At 41.3% G+C, this 15,464-nt stretch overlaps 3 protein-coding genes across 4 annotated transcripts in view; 2 read left to right on the top strand and 1 right to left on the bottom strand.

Moving 5' to 3' along the window:
* Positions 1–77: 77 nt before the first annotated feature.
* LOC147248737 (terminal nucleotidyltransferase 5D-like) lies at positions 78–8,749 on the bottom strand. Of its 2 annotated transcripts, none has more exons than XM_086225939.1 (2): positions 8,619–8,749; positions 78–4,663 (listed from the first exon to the last, which is right to left on the bottom strand). In XM_086225939.1, exon 2 carries the CDS (start codon positions 4,655–4,657, stop codon positions 2,384–2,386), a length of 2,274 nt encoding a protein of 757 aa, XP_086082065.1. In that variant the 5' UTR covers positions 4,658–4,663; positions 8,619–8,749; the 3' UTR covers positions 78–2,383. The 2 variants fall into 2 exon arrangements, with proteins under 2 accessions (XP_086082065.1, XP_086082064.1); XM_086225938.1 differs by lacking the exon at positions 8,619–8,749 and adding an exon at positions 7,557–8,140 and having other exon boundaries at positions 79–4,663.
* Positions 8,245–12,339, top strand: chmp1b (charged multivesicular body protein 1B). Its single transcript, XM_086225940.1, has 8 exons — positions 8,245–8,436; positions 9,940–10,037; positions 10,116–10,262; positions 10,363–10,431; positions 10,511–10,618; positions 10,706–10,749; positions 10,995–11,070; positions 11,628–12,339. The coding sequence occupies exons 1-8, from the start codon at positions 8,421–8,423 to the stop codon at positions 11,670–11,672; spliced, it is 603 nt and encodes a 200-aa protein (XP_086082066.1). The 5' UTR covers positions 8,245–8,420; the 3' UTR covers positions 11,673–12,339.
* Positions 12,340–13,441: 1,102 nt separating this feature from the next.
* The window catches only part of rraga (Ras-related GTP binding A), a 3,223-nt gene continuing 1,200 nt past the window's right edge, over positions 13,442–15,464 (top strand). The window contains exons 1-5 of the mRNA XM_086226129.1: positions 13,442–13,607; positions 13,911–14,036; positions 14,368–14,467; positions 14,564–14,630; positions 14,723–14,945. Coding sequence (XP_086082255.1) covers positions 14,010–14,036; positions 14,368–14,467; positions 14,564–14,630; positions 14,723–14,945 — 417 coding nt within the window. The 5' untranslated portion in view covers positions 13,442–13,607; positions 13,911–14,009. The remainder of the gene's footprint in view (positions 13,608–13,910; positions 14,037–14,367; positions 14,468–14,563; positions 14,631–14,722; positions 14,946–15,464) is intronic.

The raw sequence follows: 15,464 nt of genomic DNA on the forward strand, positions 1-15,464 counted from the left end.
TTTTCTTACTTGTGACCCCCCCAGAATCCTCCCCCGAACCTCTCCCCCTTTCATTTTTTTTTTACGTTTTCTTACAGAATAATAAACATACGGCATCACAATCAACATTTATACTTGATAAAGGAATGAAATACATTTAGTATCATCTTAAAGTCTAGGCTTTAGCGTAAGAACTGTATTCATAGTTTTTACAAGTTGTACAATGTTTCATACTGCAGTTTTCCAGTGTAGGCGCTTTCAATAAAGTTTAACTGATGTTGCTCTTACAGGTGGTGGAATGTAGCAAAACAGTCGGTGCTTATCATTATTATTATTTTTGTTGTTGTTGTTGTTTCACAAAAACCATTTGGCCATCCACTCTGGAAAGGATCTTTCAACTCACTTGGGGTCCGGACCCCTAAGTTGAGGTCCGCTGCTCGTACGAATCTAATCATCAGTTGCATCTACAAAAAATAATTTCACTCATTTTAAAGAATTCATTCCAAATTTGCCTTTGCTATTTAATATCGGGGGGAGCCACCTCAAAGTGTAACATTCAGCCGAGAGAGAGAGCACTTTTGTTATCTTTATTATCAAGACAATAATACAACAAACTCAGCAACTAGATATCATAACAGGGATATTTCTTCACTGATGACAGTTCCGTAATGACTCACAACAAACCCGGCGTCTCCAGATACAGTAGGTACGATCACCGTCAAGCTACATATGGCACTACTGCACACAGGACTGCAATCTGAGAATCACAAGCGGGTCACCTTCAATTACTCAACGACACCGATGGACATTTACATTGTGCTTCAGTCTCAGATTTATCCTAACCTGTACTTGAATTTTATCTTGTTTTTTCTTAAATACAGAGTACATGTAGTTATGCAAACACGTTAAACAAACACGCAGGCAGATTCAGTGCTTGAATACTTGAGATGTGCAGGAACATTGTTGGATACAACCCTGATACGATTGACATTCACTACGTCGACTACCACAAACCACTGTCACCATGGCGTCACGCACAGAGAGGAAATGAAACTGGTCCCTTTTTGAGGAGGGAGATCTGCTACCAAACTGCGCTCAGCATGCATTTTCAGAATTTTCCGCACTTCAGTCTTACAACGTATTTTCCCTCAATTTATAAAAATAAATATATAAATGACAAAAAAACCAACAACAACAACCAAACAGCCGAGGCTTTCTTCATATTGCCATTAGGAGACAAAACCTTGCAGCGCTGATGAGGAATGAATTTGTTGTTAAGGGAGAAAAAAGGGCCACAATTTCTGGTTCATAACTTATAGCACAATGATAATATGATTATGAAGAAAAAGCACAACACCAGAAAAAAGTGCAATACAGATTTGTGCATTATATCAAGAAGACTGTATAAAAAAATTACAATAGTAGTATGTGGGAAGATCTTCAAGCTAATAATGTGGATTTTGAGAAGAGCGATACAGATTTCATTACTCTTAATTATTTTCACTCAAAATAATAAGAGAATAGTATTTCCCTGATAAATGCAAATCTTGGGGGTGCTTTTTCAACATTAGAATGGATCATTCACGGCAGATTCCTATGCCATAACATAGCCTAGTAACTGCTATAATTTCAGTATCATGTTTAGATTCACATGCAGTACAAATTTCTAACTTATTTCGACATGTTTTTAGGGTTAAGAATAAAGTTACCACGCTAATAATTTTCATATGGTCACTCACCGCACAGAACCTTGAAACTCTTTTTTTATATATCTTTCAAATCATCTTTTTACATTGACAAATACAAAGTGCACAACATCATGGAAACACCACAGCTAATTTTTGCTAATGCAAGCCCTCGGTGTCATATTTCTAAACAGCCAATAAGAACACATGCTGAAGTTTACTCCACAGAGAATGACGACTCACAAAGCGGCTACGGATTTACTAGCATTCAAACTTGAACCAAATCAGTAAGAGATGTTTCGTAGGTTATGTTTCGGATGTTAAATATCTTCTAGCCATAGCGAATTATCACACCACACAGCATTCTCCTCATCAGGGGCCGGCGACCAGTACAGAGCCCGGCTAAAGCCGAGCTGGAGTCCCTCCGTTTCAATGCAACAGTCAGTCTGAGCTCTCTGAAAAGCAGCCCTCTTAGCCACTCTTCCCTTTAAGAAAAGTCGTCAGCTTGAAAGGGTGACATTGCCCCCCGCCCCAAGACCCCTTTCAGATCTGACCTTTTGTGATCTTTCACATCATAAGCAGGGAGGGGTTTTTCAAAGCATCAAACAACACTGTGCTCGTGGTTGCTTTTTGTTGTTCAAACTTGTGTGTGCCTCTGTTAGCAGAGCACCATGCTGAAAGCAGCCGTTCATGCCTCCCCTGTGGGCACGTCGCCGTAGCTACACCAGGCCAGTCTGCATGTGGACGTGTAGAGGGTAGGGGTGGTAGACGAGGGGGGGCTGAGCTTGGGTGATGAAGTAGCTGCTGTAGATGGGTTCTGTCATGTACGGAGCCGGCTGATAGAAACAAGTGACGTTGGCTGTGTTGGGGATGGCGTTCTGCTCGCCCAGCACCCTCAGAGCCAACACTGTGATCATATTGAGCGTCTGTCTCCTCTCATGTCCCATCAGACACACAGTGCTTTCATCGATGACGCGCCGCAGGGTCATCAGATAGTCGTACTTGCTCGCCTCCTCGTTGCCTATGAAATGGCACTGCAGGTAGGCCTCAATTTTCCGCTGCTGCTCGCTCACGTCAGGAAAGTCTATAAAGAAGCGAGAGCACATGTAGCGTTCCAAAGATTTGATCTCCGTTTCACTGGCAGGCCGGAAGTTCCTCACCAGCAGATCGCTGTATTTGAGCAAGCCCCCTCCTCGGATCTCCTCTGGGTTGTGTGTAGCAATGAGTCGGTGGCGGAGGTGGTCCATCGCCTGCTCAAAGTCTCCGTACATGCACTCAGCCTCAACGGTGATGACAGTGTCCCCGCTCCATGGGATCACCCCACAGCTGCTTGCGACCGTCTCTGCTAACTCACATTTCTGCTCGTCCACCTCAGACTGAGAGGCTGCATTAGCTGCACGAGTGTCTGAATCAGGGGGCTTCTTGGCGTGTTTGGGCTTAACTGTTGGTTCTAATGTTTGATTTGAGCCCGGCCTGCTCTGACGCGTAGTGGCAGGACTGTGGCTGGGAGCTGGAAGGGTGTCTTTACCCTCTGAGGTCTCCTGCGTGGAGTCTGGTACATTTGAGCAATTAACTTGAGAGCTGTCCAGTGAAGGCTGAAGTGGCTTCGGTATTTCAATGGGTGGAAAGAGTTGTGTTGTAAGATCTGACAAATCAGTCAGTAAAGACCATTTTTCAGGGAGTTGTGGGTTACTGATCAGCTTCCTTGACATTTTTCTTTGTAATTTTGGTGAGGGGCAATAGTCTGGTAAAATATCCTGTGATGTGCTGCAGGTTTTCTTCGCTGGGGGAGGAAAGGAACATTCAAAATGGGAATCTTGTAGGCTTGAGGTATTTTCAGTCCGGCAGATAGCAGAATCAACTTTGAGCTGAGTATTTTCTTCACAATCGACTATTTCCTGTGTGGCTGACTCCTCTGTATGCTCTGCAATGGCTGTCTGGGAGCCTTGTGACTCAGAGAGCTCCTCTGTAGCCTGTAACTTTAAACATGCATGCGTCAGAGGGCTCCTGACGTCGGTAAATAACGTTTTAGAGGATGAAACTAAAGAATAATCATTATGAAACTGTCCTTTTTCATCACAGTTTTCTTCACATAGCTGAAAAACAATATCCTCTTCTGAATGAACCTCCTCTATGTCATCCTCCTGTTGAGATGTTAGCTTCAAGCTGATGTTCTCAGGTTCTAACGCTTCCTCTTCCTTTCTGTCCTCATGCTCGTCATCTGGAACCTCTTTCTCGATGATCCCTTCATCCTGAGTCTGACTGTCTCCGCCGGTCGCCATCGCTGAGTCTTTTTCCTCATCAGCAACCTGAGGGTTGCTCAACTGCTCTTGCCCTTTCTCCTCATTCTCAGCATGTCTTTTTGATGAATTCTGAGTATTTAATGCCAAATGTCCTCCTTGTCTCCTTTCGTTCTCCCAGTAGGACTCCAGCATGCGATCCAGTATTATCTGGAAGGAGTCCACGCTGAACTCAAACTGTCTTCGTAGGGCACTGACAAATCGAAGCCCCACCGTTTTAGCTCGGTTGTTTGACAGTGAGATGAGGCTCCATCTGTCTTGGTCATTGAAAACTTTCACCATTTTTTGTACGTAGGCTTCTTTCATTGTCAGGCAGGTTATCTTCCTTCTGTTAACACCACAGGGGAGGAGGTCTCTTAGGCTGCCCAGCACCACCTCTTTAATCACCTGGAAGTCCTCCTGTCGGGGCAGCTCCACTCTGAAGATGATGTCTAAGTCTCTGGAGCCCAGGCCGTTATCCCTCACCAGGACGTGGCTGGCAGTGGCACCATTAAGGCGTATGTCTTTAACCTGGATGTCTCTCTCCACAAGTCGATCCTTCACCACACGGATGATGTCTTTCGCTCTCACCTGCAGAGTAGGAAAATTCCCTCGTCCGTGAATGGGGATTACCTCAGTCAAGACTTTGTCCAGAGCCTGGAGCTGCTCGAGGGTCAAGTTGTGGAACCTTTTCTCTGTTTGAAGCTCCGTCATTCTTTCCTGTGAAATAACACGTGTCACATTGACAGATCTGATAATGGTTGATTAAAAAAGATGGACACAGTTTACGAAACATACTGGAAATGAGAACAACTTCACGGATTTTAGACTCATCTTCTTCAATAGCCACGCCTTTATCTTTTCTGGGTGCCGTTGACACACTCAGGGTCGCCAACATGAGGGTGTAACAGGGTCCTGAGCCCTAAGTGTCCTCTAACCTTTAAATAATCGACAATGAAAACATCTTGGCGCAAGCTGAAACACGGCAGCCCCGTGCATCCTTATCCCGAAGTATATTCTTTACTCATTTATTTCAACACGCCTTCCTCGTCACCCTCTGGTCCTGTCAAGTACACTCAAAAACACGTGTTAAACTGTGCTTGAGGCTTCGATCGGAGCTATTTTCTCCTCGTTACTCTCAGATTACTTATTTTGAACGTCTCGGATTCTCACCGACATTTACCATCACAGTCATCAGCATTCTCAGTGTGAGCTACAGAGGACTGCTGGTGTCTCAGTGATGAACTCTCCTGAACTGCCAGCAGGTGGCGACAGTATCGCACCATCTTCTGATGGTGCATTAAATTTTCTATTGCTGAATTTGAACTACAGGTATGTTTACCACATGCAAATATCTATATCTATCTATCTATCTATCTATCTATCTATCTATATATATAGATAGATAGATATAGATAGATATAAATGAAGTTTCTACAGATTGTTTATTACAATAGGAATTATCATTTAATCCAGGAGAAGACAATTGGGAGTATGATTGTAACCAATCCCACAAAGACTTGAGAGTTTGGAAAGGGAACTTCTTTTTTTCCCACAACGATCCAAAACATTCAAGTCTTCACATGCTATTCATTTCTTTCATATGGTGATTTCTTCATCTATATTGATGGTTATTCACGCATCTCCACTATTTAGTCCACATTAAAACACTTTGAACTCCATTTGTATGAAATAATGTTATGCACATTCATTTTGAAATATGAATATCACTCATACTGGGTTTACTTGCTGGTGGCACCATGTACATATTCAGCAGCCCCCCCTATTGAAGTTCCTCCATGATGACGTGTCTGTCTGCCAGTGACAGGTGACTCACCTGTCCGTCTGTCAGCGGCAGCATCATCCTGGCTGGCGGCTATAAGGAGCCTGTCTGTTTATTGTATATCTATATATAAACACACTTCCTCTCAGGCTGAAAGCTGGATCTTGTCCCGCCACACATATAATGGCGAGGTTACACACCAGACTATAAAATGCACACTATTTATAGCTCCCTATTAATGAATAGTGTGTTTATCCTGCTGTTTTGATGTGACAACATTCTATTTATAAGAGGCAGGGAAAAAAAAACCCCACAACAACAAAAACCCCAGTACGTCATCATTAATGTACGATGACTCACTCACCACTGAGGCAAACGTCAGATTTTGGGCCCCTTGCTGGTAGATTTTAAAGGGTTCTCACAGAAACATTCATGACATCAGTAGAGATAAAAGGATCAGATGTGTTGATTCTTTATTATTTTTATTTTTTTCAGTAAAAAAAGAAAAAGTGGAGGATTCACATAGTGTTTTGAAGGATGAACGCTCTCATTTTTCCACACGCTGCACCGAAGAATAGATGCTGAACTTGTGAATTTCTTTTAATGATCAAATTTTTTACAACTGCCACGAATTCATTGAAGAGAATGTGAGTTTGCCCAGTGTGAAAACGTATCTTATCGTATTATTTCATTTTATTCAGTCGATCAAATTGTATTCATGAAGCTTGAAATCACAAATGAGAATTTGCCTGGAGAGGATTCACAGTCTGGTTGTACCTTTATTTCTCCTGCTGTTGCAGTTTAAGAGACAGAAAATACATAGATGTGCCAACTTTTATCATCAGCCAATAAAGCTTCAACCTAAGATGATTTAGCATGCACATTTAGTGAAAAGCATACCATGGAATTATAATTTCATCCCCCAAAAAATAATCTACTTAAATGATAAGAAAGACAGATCTTAGAGACGATCAGGATGATCCACATCTGCCAATAGAACCACACAGCAATATTTCATTCGTGACACTGTTAATCTAATTTTGATTTGCAACTCTTAGCAAGACTTTAAAAACATGTTGCATTTTTACAAATTTAATGAAACACCATCAGAATGGTTCAAGTTTAAAGTAGATATTTTCAAATATAAAAAGAGACCTTACTTTTGCTGTCCAGGTCATGTGATATTTACTGCAAGTAAACAAGAGTTTGTGACCTGCTGCCTGCGTAGCCTGGATGGTCAGCAGCAGCAGCAGAAGCAGCGGCGGCTCTGTGTTAAATAGATCATAATAAACTCGGAGCACATGGCCCTCAGCATCAGCGAGTCTCGGGGGTTACATCAGCTCGCTCCTGCAGCAGGACTCTTCTGCCTCTTGGCTTGTTATAGGTAAGACTATATGAGTCATACAGCCTCTGAATGAAGCATCACACGATGGCGCACAAACGACACCAAAATGCACCAGTAAGGCAGCGTTAATGGTTGCAAGAAGAAAAATATAATAAACCAGCAAACCCGCAGATTAGATGTGGCAAAGAATTTGGGTGTATAGCAAACCGAAGCTGGAATTATTTTTATTATTATTATTATTATCATTATTTTCAAAGCATATTGCCATGATCAACATTCATCACCTCTAATGTGTCACGGAGGCTGTATGTTATCCAATATATATCAATTGGTTCATTAGCTCTGCATTTTACGCTACAATTGAACGCACCTGACAAGTTGTAGCCCGTCTATGATAATATCATTTAATGGATCAAAAACAACAACACAGGCGGCATTTTGCCTGCTTGAAACATGATAAAATACATAATCTTAAAACAACTTACCTTGTCTGGGGCCAAATTAAAATGAAAAGTAAAGCCAGGAAGACAATTCAAGAAAAGAAAAGAAAAGAAAAGAAAAAACTCTGCTATATCCAACAGGTTTTGAAGAGGTTAAAACGCTGAAGTTAACACGGACACTGGCACAGGAGCTTTGTTTCCATGGCAATCAGGCGTCACGAAATTTACGGTAAATCACGACGCTCGGTCTCTCTTTAACTACCAAGTGACAGCCATTCAAGTTTGAAATAATAGTATATTTTAGGGTTTTGCAAAGGTATCTTGAAAAAAGTTTGACTGGTGTTGGTGGAACACACCGATATGTCAGGCGGAATTACCGGCGTGCCACCGCACTGCCGAGCTGTTGCGGGGTGAACATCACATCAGACGGAGTGAGTCATCCTCTCTCCCCGCCGTGATCCACACCGTAAATCTAATCATCAATCAGCCACTTTCACCGCCCACTACCCCGCCGGTAACCCGCCACATCCGCCTTACACGCGACCGTCAACCCGCTCCATAACCTCACGATACCGACACCCGTTAGCAAACATAAAAGTGGCGGATTTTAACGTTCACGGTTAGTTTATTGTGCCTTTCATTCACATTTCGCATGAAGGAGGAGGCAAGAGAGGAGGAGGTGGTGGGGGGGGGGGGGACAGCAGCCCCGGTGACGTCGAACAGAATACCGTCTCACGTGGTACTTACGTCACTCATATTTTGGTAAGACACCAGGAAGTGCAGGAGAAAGGCAAAAACCGAAAGGCCGAAGTTTAATAGACGAATTTAGCTTCATTCACCACCTTTTTTTGTGGAAACTTCGCCAGGATTTGACCGTGTGAGTGTCGGAGACCTGAAAAGTCGCCGAAGATGCCGAATATGGAGAGTATCCTTTTGAAAAGATGAGCAACTCTGACGGTGGTGTAACGTCAAAACAAGAGCCGAACATAACGAGATACGTCAGGTTCAGACGGGTGTTATTTGTGTCGTGAAGTCGTAGGAAATAGTGCGAAGTTAGAAATACACCGACTAAAGATTGAAGTACCGACTGATCAACCAGGACATTACCTGAACCCTTCCAGGCGTCGGTACAGCGTCGGAGCTGGGCTGAAGGCCTTGGCAGCTTCATTGCGAACGTCAGGAAATCCCCAACAACCGGCGTCGCGATTTATAGTAGGACCCCAAAGTCAGGGTGTTCGTTCGTGGTGCTCGTAATAGAGTTTAGTGTAAAGCTCTGAAACGACCAGTAAGGATGTGTGGTATGATTCTGAATGAGGGAACCTGGCACAGGAAATCTTTGAAGGAGGGAATAGTTGGAGATTTGATTTGGCCGATATCTGTTAAACCGACTTTTTGCAACTCATTTGGTCGATAGTTACCTTGTTATTATAGTATTTTTATTAAAACAAACATATTTACGAGTCAGTTATTTTACATTATGAAAATATGTAATTTAGGGCTGCATGTGTTTGAAAAAATAACTAAATGCAATTGTTTTGACTGATATTGCAATATGATTTGTGATATAAGACGGAATGAGGAATTTTACAGAATTATACTCAATTTGGTTGAAAAAATACACAAAATGATAATGGTGTGATTGCTTTGGGGAACTGGATCAGATAAAGATGTTCTCTCAAGTCTGTTTTACATGACATGTCGCTAGGAGATCTCTTCAACATCACAATACTTAATTGTTGCATTGTTTCATGATGATGATGATGATGATGATGATGATGATGATGACGTCACTTGATTGTCAGGCTGAAACCTTCCTGGCATGTCAGCGGCTGTTTTGTTATGGTGCTGTTTCAAAGACATTTTTAGGAGGTTTGGCCGAAAATCTTTGAGCAGATCTTTATTTTGTGGAGAGTTTTTTAAAATTTAAAAATCGTGAACAGACGTTTTTATTATGTCGTATTTAAATACTGTCGAACACTCGGAATCACAAAATTTTAAAAAAGAGAAGATGTGTGTAAAACAAATTCCTACTTAATTATTTTTTCCATTTTAGATAATAAGAGGAACTTTATGGGAATCAGGCGATTAACCAAAACCAATTTCTTCGGTTTTCTGCTTATACACAGACTGATGCCATTGTAAAATTTGAAAAAGGACAAAAATTTGAAGATTTTTTTCGTTTTCATGCAATATTATCAAGGATCGATCGACTTAGGATCATCAACCCTAAGTCACAGCCATGAGGCGTTTTTGACTTAAAACATTGTCAAACCTAATAAATCATTGTTGAAATACTACTCATAAAACTTGTGGTTGTTGTGGCACCGCTTGTAATAGTTAGCTTTAGTTTTAGGGCTCAACGCAATATTAAAACTGGTCTTCCTACACTGATTGTCATAGTCCATTCATCTTTAACCTCACTTTCCAGAAAACCTCTTCAATTTAAAGTTTGCAGCCAAAGAACTCCAAAGAAATTCCAAGAAATGTGACAAAGAAGAAAAACAAGAGAAGGCTAAAGTCAAGAAAGTAAGTTGCACTCCTTCTCATGATCAATCGATGGCTGGTGCGGCAGAAGATTTGATTCAGGTTCTACGTCTTCCCCAGGCCATCCAGAAGGGGAACATGGATGTGGCGAGGATCCATGCAGAGAACGCCATTAGACAAAAGAATCAGTCGGTGAACTACCTCAGGATGAGTGCTCGAGTAGATGCAGTTGCAGCAAGGGTCCAAACCGCAGTTACCATGAACCAGGTACTTTAAATACTGGACTATGACATGCTCTTTAAAAAAAATAAAAATAAAAAAATCAGTTTCATTTTTTGTAAGTGTGTGTGTGTGTGCTGTTTTTCAGGTCACTAAATCTATGGCTGGCGTAGTGAAAGGCATGGATGTCACTCTGAAGTCTATGAATCTGGAAAAGGTAGAGTGACATATTCCTTTTAGCATAACAATGCAGTTGTCATGACAACTGGCAACAAACTCCCCTTTTTTTTTAACAGATCTCAGCTCTCATGGACAAGTTTGAACGGCAGTTTGAAACTCTGGATGTGCAGACAGCGCAGATGGAGGACACCATGAGCAGCTCAACAACACTGACAACACCCCAGGTGAACTTCATCGCTGGGCTATCTTCTCATCTTGATGGTGTTACTCAAAGACAAAGATTTTCACCATGAATTGAATCTGTGTTTCAGAATCAAGTGGATTCGTTGATGCATGAAATGGCCGATGAAGCAGGGTAATCTTCACTTTTTGTGGAATAATTAACCTTTAAGCCTGATTGGACGACCCCAAAAGGAGCAGAGTAGTTGTTAAGAGCAGAAAATACGAGTACCACTCATAAGAATAGAAGTAGATTAAAGAGGAAGGGAAAAATCAAAGAAACCCTTTTTTTGTTGTTGTTGTTTTTGTTTTTGCTTCTAACATGTTGTAGTAGTTCCTGTGTAAAAGTCTGCGGTAAAAACATTGTGCATTGTGTTTTAGGTTGGACTTGAACATGGAGCTCCCTCAGGGACAGATGGGAGCAGTGGGTTCCAGTATGGCTGCCTCTGCAGAGCAGGTACACTTCTGTTTGACAAAAACTTCGTTTTAAAATCTTTTCAAATCTGGCACAAATGGCCTAAAATGTACATAAAGCCAAAGAAATTCAGACTTTTTCAAGTTCTTTGCCATCCTAGCCTGACAAAAAAAATATAACCAATAGATATAATTTTCTCTTGATCAGCTGACAGCTAGTTAGCCTAGCATGGTAAGTGAGAGTGGATGGTAAGTGCTAGCATACCTCTGTATTCCCCGCTCAGCTTCGAAAACCTATAGTTCCTCTACAGTGTATTCTGGTTCAAATAGTACAGAGCTGCGCTAACACCTACCTTCCACTACCATTCATTGCACGAAGCTAACTAGCAGCCAGCTGGTCAGCTCACTGGAATATATAAAGGTATCTGTATTCAGTGAGAAGAGGGAGGATGGATAGACGTATTTCCCCAAAATAGGGCACGTTCTTTTAATGCAATGTAACATTAGTGTCTAAATTTTATCCCTGTTTGTCATCCAGTTGCACTGGTTCTCCAAATGACCACACTTCCTCTCTCATCTTCTCCTTACTCTGGCTTACAGGATGAACTGTCTCAAAGGCTCGCCAAACTCAGAGATCAAGTGTAAAGGACAACTGCAGCAGTCCGTCGCTGAAACACAGAGCCCTGGAATGGCCCGTACACTACCTGGACTGTACTTTTTAACTTTAATTTACATCTTCTCTTTGCATCTCACGTGTCTCCGTTGAGAAGCAACTGTATCATTGTTATTACGGCCCTGGTTTGTTCGGTTAATAATAATCCCATCACACTGAAGATCATTCTTTGGATTTCCTTCTATAACCTAAATGATGGTTTGGGAAAATGTATGTACTTCTTAGATATATGCATTTAGCAATTTTAGTGTGTATAATGAAGAATTCCATACATTTAAAAATAAATTGTGGCAGTTAAATTTATGGGCCGATGTCACATACTTGTGGTGAATAAGCTTTGGTCAAAAAGTTTTGGAGAGTTTTTGTTTGTTTGTTTTGTCTTTTTTTTTTTGTCTGTATGTGCATGATTGCAGCAAACATCAGTTTTCCTCTTGGTGTGAGGTTATGAAAGACCCTGACCCCGTACTAGTGAACTGACCTCATGTGTTGCTTTGATGTGATTTACTTAACAAATATATAAAGAAGATGCTGATGATCCTCCATTTTCAGTATTTTCTCTGATCATTTGGAATGGGGTTACAATTTGCATATTACATGAGGAAATAAACAATAAAGTTTTATAATACTTTTATCCCTTTACATTGTCATGTTTTATATATGTGCAGTAATTCCATATAAACCCATTCAAATTTTTAATAACATACCAGTTGTGAAAATCAAGTTTTCAACATTTGAGAATCAATGTGCGATTGACGCCTCAGGTAAATGTAACAGGGCTTGAAGCTCAACACTCTCAGCACTCTTTTTCATCATACTTACACTCTACTACATCTCAGAGGCAAATTTTTGCTTATAACTGAAGACAGCTTGTGTGTGATTCTTGAATTTTTTTTTTAAATGAACAAGGATAGAGTAGTCCCTATGGTTGAGGAAATTCTATTAAACTAAACCAACCATTTAAACACCTTTGATTAGCAGGAAAATTACACAAATGACTGTTTTTCTCAGCTCACTGAACGAGGATTTTACTACAGCACATTGTGCATCAGTTACGCTGGAAAAACGATTCTAGATTTTGATCACATGAAACATACATGCGTATTTGAAAATCACAGTGTGGCCAACTTGAATTCAGGGCTATTTGCTCTACCGCGGCAGAGCTAATCTGTCCCTGTGGGCATTCATAACAAAATTTCTGTGGAAGAGAAACTTGCTTTTCTCTCAATGAGATGATCTGGAGGGAGGACTATGATCTTGTTATTTATTTTATCATAACGGTGCCATTAAATGCAAAAGCCCGCATGTGATGATGACAAGCATCATTTTGGTTTAGATAAAAGCAGATCTCTCGCAATTTTGGTCTGCTGTTTCTGGTTATTACTCAGCTTCTTTCCTTTGAAAACACATGCAGTCCCTATACTGATCTGATATTTGTCACTCCGTGAAAAAGGCTTGAAAGAGAACAAATAAACTCAAATTCAGAAAACAGAAATCAACAGAGGGCATGTCTAATGTCATCTACTGGTCATGTTAACAAACTACAACTTAAGATTCTTTATTGCTAAAATTCTAACATTAATACCGTTATTTTCATTTGTGCCGGTGTTAATATCCTCCAGACTAACACTTATGTTACTCCATATTTTAGCATATGTCTTGTACCTACAGACTCCACAGATGTCCTCAATGAGATGAATACACCCTGCCAAAAGAAGACAAGCTGTCTGTCAGGCAACTCTCGGGGCAAACAACTGTGTCACATCATGTGACTTTCGCGTAAACAGGAAGCAGCTGATTTTGTCTTCTCTCCTTGGTTCTAACTAGTAAATTATACTGTATTCTTCAAAACAAACAGAAGCCACAGCCTGAAATTGATTGAATATAGTTCATCGTTGTACCCTGTCGGGGTAAGTAAGATAAACTAACTCTACTCTAGCCTAGCTAGCAGTTTAGCCTGGCTAAGCTACCTAACATAAGTAACTGTCGTGCTAGCTAAATTAGCATTAGCTCAGGACAGAGAAAAAGACTTTCAAGTTGTTAGTCAGCTTTTTAGTTGTTTTCCATTGTCCTACTGACATATAACTGGTCAAACGTACGTCTTTTGTTCGCCATTTAGAGTTTAAACGTTTTAATTCTTGTCTTAGTGGAATATGACACGGGTTACTGGCTCGAGTGACAGCGAACCCATAGGTGAAAAATATCTGTCTCAGTTCCGCAGCTGAAGTAGAGGAAGAAGAGAGCTGCTGCAGACCGAAGTTCATCTGACCTGCAGCTCGGACAAGCACTCCACATCGTGTCTGGAGAGGGGGATGTCAAGCACCGCAATGAAGAAAAAGGCGAGCTAATGTTTAACTATCTGTTCGGTAGTAGAAAGACTCAAGCACATTTAATGGAAACGTCATTCGAGTGCTTCAGTTTGCGAGCTCAGGCCGCTGCAGAACGTCTTAAAATGACGTCAGATGCTGAAGTCACACTCATATATTCATATTGGAATCTGTACAACCTGATATGTACAGTTTTGGTTTTTTTTTTTTTGGGGGGGGGGGGGGTTCAAATCAGCCTAATTAATTTAAATCAGGAGTCACTTTGCTGTGTATTTTTTCCACTGGAGGATAAACAGTATTCTACACTTCACTGGTGGAATAATCGGTTGCAATTTGCTTTCAGGTGTTACTGATGGGAAAAAGTGGGTCTGGAAAGACCAGTATGAGATCCATCATCTTCGCTAACTACATTGCTCGAGACACGCGCCGCCTTGGAGCTACAAGTAAGAACACCCTGGTGAAAGGTGGTACTGACACAGCTGATTTGTGAGAGGTTCTTTACCCGTAACACATCTTCTCATCTTTTATTTTTAATTTAGTTGATGTGGAACACTCCCACGTACGGTTTCTCGGCAACCTGGTTCTAAATCTGTGGGACTGTGGAGGGTAAGGGATTTTTTTCTTCTTCATTTTTGATAATTCATAATCTTTCACCTAATCTGAAAGCCTGGTTGCTCTTTGCCTGCTTTACTCATCAGACAGGACACGTTCATGGAGAATTACTTCACCAGCCAGAGGGACAACATTTTCAGAAATGTAGAAGTTCTTATTTATGTATTTGATGTTGAGAGCCGTGAGCTGGAGAAGGACATGCATTACTACCAGTCATGTCTGGAGGCCATCCTGCAGAACTCCCCCGACGCTAAAGTCTTCTGCCTAGTGCACAAGATGGATCTGGTGCAGGAAGACCAGAGAGATCTGGTAGGTCTCTTTCACGAGTGATTTTCACGACACGCACGTGCTGCTCCTTTCCTTTCTTGCGCCTCTCCACAATTTCATAGCAACGTCAGTAGCAGGTGGAGCAGGTTGAGATGCAGAGGGTAATAATAAACCCTTCCCAGTAAGGTTCCTGCTTTCATTCACACAGCCTTCCCAGCATTAACCCTGGAGTTTTACCAGGTCTGAGGTAGGGAAGCGCATGCAGATTTCCTACAACTTGGATTCCAGCTGTCATTTACTCATGAAATGGTGAAAGGCTCCGATATTCAGAAACTGCAAACCATATTTATTTTATCTGCAAAAGAATTCGTGTTTTAACAGGAACTTTTCCATCATTTTCTTGTGTAGCTCTGGCAGCCATGATGGATTTTTAGTTTCTACACAATCTAATTCTCTTTCATAACTTGAGCCGGGAGGCCAGGAAGAATTGTGGTGTGAAGATGTGCCGGCAGCCGTGTCTAGCTTATGTATTCATTTGATAGTATCGTTCAGCTCTGGGAG

Source organism: Aulostomus chinensis, chromosome 15 (genome assembly GCF_037954235.1).
Source record: "Aulostomus chinensis isolate RoL2024-O1b breed Wild chromosome 15, RoL_Achi_v1.0, whole genome shotgun sequence".
NCBI classification, from domain to species: domain Eukaryota; kingdom Metazoa; phylum Chordata; class Actinopteri; order Syngnathiformes; family Aulostomidae; genus Aulostomus; species Aulostomus chinensis.

Coding starts and splice junctions, on each gene's coding strand:
- LOC147248737 (XM_086225939.1), bottom strand. CDS start 4,657: ATGACGGAGCTTCAAACAGAGAAAAGGTTCCACAACTTGACCCTCGAG.
- chmp1b (XM_086225940.1), top strand. Junction 10,432..10,510: donor AGTCTATGAATCTGGAAAAG/GTAGAGTGACAT, acceptor TTTTTTTAACAG/ATCTCAGCTCTCATGGACAA. Junction 10,619..10,705: donor CAACACTGACAACACCCCAG/GTGAACTTCATC, acceptor TCTGTGTTTCAG/AATCAAGTGGATTCGTTGAT.